The 8,304-nt window shown below is 38.3% G+C and overlaps 1 protein-coding gene across 1 annotated transcript in view; it reads left to right on the top strand.

The window, feature by feature from the left end:
• cdh11 (cadherin 11, type 2, OB-cadherin (osteoblast)) overlaps positions 1-8,304 on the top strand; it is a 172,977-nt gene that overhangs the window by 112,787 nt on the left and 51,886 nt on the right. The window contains exon 3 of the mRNA XM_061966574.2: positions 7,561-7,842. Coding sequence (XP_061822558.1) covers positions 7,701-7,842 — 142 coding nt within the window. The 5' untranslated portion in view covers positions 7,561-7,700. The remainder of the gene's footprint in view (positions 1-7,560; positions 7,843-8,304) is intronic.

Raw genomic sequence — 8,304 nt, 5'->3', positions numbered from 1 at the left:
AACCCAGAGAAATTATTTGCAGAAAAAATATATATATTTGCAACTTAAAACATTTTTTTTAAGCAAAATAAAATTATTTGTCAATTATTTTATTTTTTAACATTTAGCAAAATAAAACTATTTGTAACAAAAAAAAATTGAAAAAAGGTTTAACAAAACAAAACAATTTGTAGACAAAAACGATTGGCAACAAAACAAAAAACTGCAACTTAAAAACAGTTTTAATTAAAAAAAAAGAAAGTAAACAAAAAACAATATACAACAAAAATATTTTTTGTAACCAAAAAAAATTATTTGTGACCAAAGAAAAGTTTTTTGTAACTACAAAAAAATCGATTTGTAAGCAAAAGTGGTTTGCATCTAATATAATTTTTGTTTACAACTTTTAAAAAAAAACTTGTAACCAAAAAAAAATTTACAAAAAAAAAAAAAAAAAAGTAATTGAAACCTCCAAAAAAAAACTATTTACAACAGAAAAGATTTTACAAAAGACAAACAATTTGTAACCATAAAAAAATGGTGACCAAAGAAAAACAATTTGTAACTACAAAAAATGATTTGTAAGAAAGAAAATTGGGTTGCATCGAAAACAAAAAATGTTTCAACTTTCATCCATCCATTTTCTACCGCTTGTCTCTTTTTGGGGTCGCGGGGGGTGCTGGAGCCTATCTCAGCTGCATTCGGGCGGAAGGCGGGGTACACCCTGGACAAGTCGCCATCTCATCACAGGGCTAACACAACTTAAAAAAAAAAAATAGTAACCCAAAGAAGACGATTTACAACAAAAAAAAAAATGTACAAGAAAAAGATTTAACAAAAACGATTTCTAACCAAAAAACTAAAATATCTACAACAAAAATTATTTTTAACAAAACTATTTGTAACCAAAAAACGATTTGCAACTAAAACAAAAAAAATTACAACAAAAACATTTTACAAAAAAGATTTTTGACCCAAAAATATTTCAACCAAAAAAGATTAAACAAAAAAAAAACATTAGTAACCATAAAAAAATAAATTTAACAATAAAAAATATATATATTAATTTTGCAACTAAAATGTTTTTGGTTTGAAAATATTTGAAATATTTTTTTTGTTTGCAAATATTTTGCTTTGTTGGATAAAAAAGCTACATACACAAAAAGAACAGTATAATAGCTGTCCTCACATAATACTGCATACAGCACAGAGATCTATGCGCATGATTATGTACAACAAAGTAAATCTCTCTGTAATTCCTAATAAAATCTTAATGTCGTGGCTTTTTCTTAATGAATGAGAGAAAAATAGAGTTCAGTCGAAGATAAATGAGTGCATTCATGAATTCATTACACCACCAAGCATGTTGTGATCATTTATTCTCTTTTATAGTAGCTTTCTTCCAAGGTGATACAATATTCCTAATGAGCCTCATTTAAACACTGCCTGCCTACTATTACTACTCTGTGATGATGGAAAATGATGAAAAAAAACTACCTTCAAAGTGCTTCAACCTTGTCTTTGAGGCAACTTGGAAACAGTTTTCCTTATTCCCAGTTCAAACAAAAATAAACCAAATATGAAGATTGTTCTCCTTTCAGAGGTTAGCAGACAAGTGCCATCAATCAAGTGCGCGGGATAATTAGCCACTTGATGAGGCCGTGTGGGATTAACTGTCAGCTTCCTGCTTGGCTGGTCATGTGACCAAGCAGCAGCCAATCAACACCCGGAGGGGGGCAGCTGGCGCGTTATTGAACATTAGGCACACATATGGACGCACCAAAGACGGTAAAAAAGACGTTCGAACTTACGTCACAATCCACCGTTGCATGAAATGACACTCCACCAGTCCCCTTTTTCGAAATAAATTCAGCCTTCTAGCTTGTTTTTGAGTAAATGTTTAAAAAACAACAACAGCAATGTCGTGGACTGCTACTTCTGTGTTCACTTCTGGGTTGTCACGTGACCACCTGCTAATAATGGCTCTGATTGGCCAACACAGCCCATTGCAGCGCCCACTAGTGTCTACAAGGAGAATTACAACACATTAACTCCCCAGCGTTGTTTTTAACCAATTTTGTTATACTATAGTTACATTTTTTGGGTGAAAAAAACCATGAAATCAAAATTAACTTGTCAAATGCAACAAGTTTATTCCAATGTACTTGTATTACATGTTCATATCACGCACAGCATGAACTAAATTATGTAACCTATTTTTATGAGCTTGCCTCTTTGTGATGTTAAGTCATACTTGCCAACCCTCCCGGATTTTCCGGGAGACTCCCGAAATTCAGCGCCTCTCCCGAAAACCTCCCGGGACAAATTTTCTCCTGAAAATCTCTCGAAATTCAGGCGGAGCTGGAGGCCACGCCCCCTCCAGCTCCATGCGGACCTGAGTGACTGTTGACAGCCTGTTCTCACGTCCGCTTTCACACCATATAAACAGCTAATGATCGAGGGCGAGTTCTTGGTTTCTTATGTGGGTTTATTGTTAGGCAGTTTCATTAACGTCCTCCCAGCGCGGTAACAACACACAACAACAGCAGTCAAGTTTTCGTCCCCCGTAAAGCAGTTCGTCTGCCGTAAACAGCAATGTTGTGACACTTTTAAACAGGACAATACTGCCATCTACTGTACATGCATATGTGACCCACCCATAATGTGTCACATTTTTGTGTTGATTTATTTATTTTATTTTGTGGTTTGAATTCGTTTTTGGAGCTGTCATTACACATTTATCAGTATTCACATTGGTCAGTAGGGGGCAGTAGGGCGTTTCTTCCCAATTGAATGCTATCACCTGCAGACCGGAAGTGTCTTGTCATTCTGATGAGCGCGACCAGTCTGTGAACAATTGAAACGTCCTGTGTGCTTTTTCCTCCTGTATAACAGGTTAGTTTTGGTGAATCAACTCACTGAATAATATCCATGTGATCTTTATAAGTTTAAGTACACATTCTGATGGTGGAGCCTAACTCTAAAGTGTTTGTGAGTTGTAGTTTGTATTTGTGAATGAATCCAGTGCACAGCTGCAGTAATCAATACAAAAAGGCAAAGTGAGTGCGCAATGTTTATATAGGAACTTCTGATCCTAATTCAGACTCCCAAATTAGAGCTCCCGTTTTCTTATTGATTTTATAATGTATATTTGTATAATGTGTGTGTTCTGAAATAATGACAGAGAATAGAACAAGGATGGACAATTCAACCCTTAACTCAACAATGCGTAGATGAGTGTTATGTGTGTGTAAATGTGTAAATAAATGAACACTGAAATTCAAGTATTTATTTTATTTATTTATTTTTTTATTTTTTTATTTATATATATATATATATATATATATATATATATAGCTAGAATCCACTGAAAGTCAAGTATTTCTTATATATATATATATATATATATATATCTTAACCACGCCCCCAACCACGCCCCTGACCACGCCCCCCACCCCCCACCTCCCGAAATCGGAGGTCTCAAGGTTGGCAAGTATGTGTTAAGTTCCTGCTATAAGCTGTTATACCAGGGGTCTCAGACACGCGGCCCGCGGGCTAATTGCGGCCCGAAAGACGTTATTTTGCGGCCCCCACCTTAATATGAAAGTTTAATGTTAGTGCGGCCCGCGAGCATACTTGCCAACCCTCCCGATTTTTCCGGGAGACTCCCGAATTTCAGTGCCCCTCCCGAAAATCTCCCAGGGGAACCATTCTCCCGATGTTCACCCGGACAACATTATTAAGGGCGTGCCGTGATGGCACTGCCTTTAGCGTCCTCTACAACCTGTCGTCGCGTCCGCTTTTTCGCCATACAAACAGTGTGCCGGCCCAGTCACATAATATATGCGGCTTCTGCAGACACACATAAGTGACTGCAAGACATACTTGATCAACAGACATACAGGTCACACTGAGGGTGGCCGTATAAACAACTTTAACACTGTTACAAATATGCGCCACACTGTGAACCCACATCAAAAAAGAATGACAAACACATCCGCACTGTAACACAACATAAACACAACAGAACAAATACCCAGAATCCCTTGTAGCCCTAACTCTTCCGGGCTACAATATACACCCCTGCTACCACCAAATCCCGCCCCACCCAACTCTCCCCATCCCGCCCCCCCACACCTCAACTACACCTCCACAACCCCAAACATGTACTTTTCAAAGCCTGCAGTGAAGAGAAAGGTTAGTGATGAGCAAAGACAATTCCAGGAAAAGTAGGAGATGCAATATTACTTTGTTGAGCACAGGGGCACCCCGACGTGTCTTATTTGCACAGAGAAAGTTGCGGTGCACAAGGAATACAATTTGAAACGTCATTATACAACTAGACATGCTGAGGAGTATGCAAAATACCAGGGAGATGAGAGAGTGAACCGGGTTGCAAATTTTAAAACCAGTCTACTGAGGCAACAAGATTTCTTCAAGAAAGCAACCGAAAAGAGCGATGCAGCAGTCAAAGATAGCTACATGGTGAGTGAGATGGTTGCTAGGGTGGGAAAGCCATTCAAAGAAGGTGAATTCATTAAAAAGTGCATGTTAGATTTTTTTTAAGAAATCTTTTCTTGCGGCCCAGCCTCACCCAGTTTCTGCATCCAGTGGCCCCCAGGTAAATTGAGTTTGAGACCCCTGTGTTATACACTATATATGCCTTGAGCTGTTATTTTGAAGGCGCTAAGAGCGGAAGTGGTGACACGTTGTAGTGGAGCGGAGGTTTTGAAAGAAAGAAAATAACAGGGTCCTCGTGTAAAACTGGAGCCTCCGTGTTTGTTATGTTGTAGTTTGATACAGTATAGGCGACATATATAAACACTCGGTTACAATAATAATGACAATAACATCGAACAATTACAAATAATATGATAGGGAACAGAAATGTCTCCCGTAAAGAAATGCCACTGCATATTGGGAAAATAAACGTAAGAAAATACATTTGAACAAGTTGAGTGACTTGCTTGTGGATAAAACCCAGATAAAACATATTTTTATGTAATTTATTGCCTCCTTCATGCTTTCTTATTGACCATATATTCTTGGGAGGTATCATAAAATGTCAACTTAATATACTAATAAAAATATGAGGAATATTTGCTTTATATTTGTAAAGTCAACATTTTTTACATCCGATCCCATTCGAGTGTGTACCTAATGAAGTGGCCAGTGAAGGGTTAGGATTTCTCGGGGTACCTAATAAATTGTCCCACGTTAGAAAATACTAATACTCGGGATAACGCCGTTATTTTTACTTTTAACAAGTAATCTAATTAGTTACTTTAATGTACGGCACAAAGTCGTGCCGATACGTTGGATGTAATGTGGTTGTATGTCAACATGACAGCGTCAACACAGGAAGTAACTTTTTACCGGAGAAAACAACAACCAGAACCACACTAAAATGGACGTGATGTTAAGAAGTAGGAGGGCAACATCACACAGCAAACAACACACACGCATACATACACTACTACTACTACGTGGGAATAACGAATCAATGATTGAAGTGACAAGTTTGTGGACAAGGAGACTACAGCCGACGAAGCACATACAATGTATTTATTTACTAGCGCTAACACCACCGAGTGAAAATATTCCGAGCGTTAGACAATAGTGCACTGTTAACCATAAAGTAGAAGTGATACTCAGAATGAGTGAGTCATGCGGACAAGTGCTTTTCACAGTAATATTGCAGTTAGTAATGGCACATACAAAGGTAGATAAATATTTACCATCCCATCATATTTGAAATAAAACAGGTCTTGGTTTCCATCGGCCATTTTTAGGCCAAAAACAGACATCGTAGTCTAACCAACTCCTCCTTTGACCAAATGACCCGCATTTAAAAAGATATATACCAAACAGTAAGACGATGATCAATTGCGGAGGAATTTTGCCCACGCCATAGGATGTGGGCGTGGCATCACGCCAAACTCAGATCTGATGGTCCGCCGCAAAACGTTCAACATTCATAACTCGGCTCCAAAAATCCAGATCTTGACCGTAATTGGTACAACTGATGATGATGACGCTCTGAAGTGCCAGATGGGCCAGATTACTTGTTTGTAACCACTCCCAGTGGGTGGAGCCTGGCGGTGAAAACGACACTGTAAAAAATTGTTGGGTAGCAACAGTAAACTCAAAAATAGTTAATCACAGTCGTAAATGCAGTGGATTCCTGCAAACCAAGAATCAGTAGATAGCCGAAATGACGATGGTTAAAATACGTAGAAAACACAACTTTGCTGTGAAAATAACAACAAATTGTACATTTTATTTGCAAATACCGTAATGTCACAAGCACTCTAAAATTGTCGGTATTTTTCTGTCTAAATTAAATATTTTGCAGATTTCACATTTAAATTTACAGCATACCTCAGTTGTTTTAGGGGTTTGTGTTAAAGCGTTTGCCTGGTTTCCTTTTGGCTAACAACATGTTTTGTTATATTTTTGTGCCAAGTGGTTTCAGACATCGCATCAGGCAGCGTGTTTAAGTGTGTGGGAACTGCTTGCAAATTAAAGTTAAAGTTAAAGTACCAATGATTGTCACACACACACTAAGTGTAGTGAAATTTGTCCTCTGCATTTGACCCATCCCCTTGTTCACCCCCTGGGAGGTGATTTAACCCCCAATTCCAACCTTTGATGCTGAGTGCCAAGCAGGGAGGTAATGGGTCCCATTTTTATAGTCTTTGGTATGACTCGGCCGGGGTTTGAACTCACAATCTACCGATCTCAGGGCGGACACTCTAACCACTAGGCCACTGAGTACCAAATACGGAGCATTTAAGGCTAATTGTCAACAGCACTGAGTTGTCCAGTGAAAGGTTGTACAAAAATGTTCATGTCCCGCTCATAATGTGTCAAAAACACAGGCATTTTGCACATACTAGATATGTTGGTGCAGTGCAGTGGATAGGGCTCGTGCTTCACAGTGGAAATGTTCTGGGTTCGATTCCCGGGCACTTCAGAATTGGCAATGCTAAAAATCGGCCCTAATTTGTTTTATGGTGAATTCCTGGCAAACACAGCTGCCGGTATTTTACCGTAATTTGTATATATATATATATATATATATTTTTTGTAAACAGATTAACAATATATCAGTTTTTTCACAGTAATTTACCGGAAGCAAAAACAGTTATCAACTGTAAAATCAACGGATTTAGCATCAACATACCATAATGTCCTTTTTTTTTTTTAATTAACACAATTAATTTCACCAATTACATTTATTAAAGAGTAATTCCGTTAGTAATTCAATTACTTATTTTGTTTGGCAAATTAACCTGTAACTATACTTAATTACTTTTTAAAGCATTGTTTTCAATTAGCGGTAGTGACATAAAAGACGTCATTCCACATGTGTCCACCGGGGGCGCTGCAGGCGCCGTGTTGTTAAAACAGGTCATAGTTGTGTGTTTTTTGAGCGATGATATTGTCTTTTGACAATAATTCAACATCGCCTTGCAGCTAACGAGTTGACTGACAGGCTAATTAGAGCTGCATAACGAGGCTCACACTTCCTTTGGTTACATGTAATTAAAACATAAATCGCAATGTGCTTTCTTGCAGACTGACGAGACTAGAAGAAGAAGGTCGGGTCACATGCTGAGGAAGTAGCGCGTTCCCTTCACCAAACAGGAAGTCACCCCGAAGTGGTCGGGCGGGGGCCACATCCAAGCGCGAGGTTGCCCAGGTCGGACCGGACGACGATGACGATGACGACGAAGAGGCGAGGCGTGGGGCTGCTGAGGGTCTTTGTCCTGCTCGCGGGGCTCTGCGCTCTGTGTAGTCTGGCGTCAGGCAGCCGGAGAGCGGACGCGTCCGTCGGCCGTCGCTCGCACAGACACGCAGGTAGGAACCTCCTGGAGACTGGAACAGAAGCGTTAGAGTGGTCCACACCTCTTCCTCTGAGCCAGACCTGCTGGACGCTTTTCTGGCTTGCTTGGAGGGGTTTGGTGTGGAAGAACCATCATCAGTGACCTCTGACCTCACAAACTCGCGTGGTTTAACTGTAAACTGCAAAAGGAAAATCTGTTGATTTTAGGGTAAAACAAAAAATACCATAAAATTACAGTAGTTTTTAATTTTATTGACCATACAAAATATTTATTTACTACATGTTATTTAATTGTGCATGTGACAACTGAATGTATTTATCCACACTTTAATTTTAATTTGAAATATGTAATTTTTTTAATATATTTATTTTTTTATTTTAATTTTATTTATTATTATTTTTATGATTTAGATTTGATAATGATTGTACTTTGTGTTCTTAATTTTATTTAATTTATAACTATTATGATTTTTTTT

This window comes from Nerophis lumbriciformis, linkage group LG02 (assembly GCF_033978685.3).
Source record: "Nerophis lumbriciformis linkage group LG02, RoL_Nlum_v2.1, whole genome shotgun sequence".
NCBI lineage: Eukaryota > Metazoa > Chordata > Actinopteri > Syngnathiformes > Syngnathidae > Nerophis > Nerophis lumbriciformis.
The sequence above is the reverse complement of the archived record's forward strand: the minus strand, read 5'-3'. Positions and strand labels throughout refer to the sequence as shown.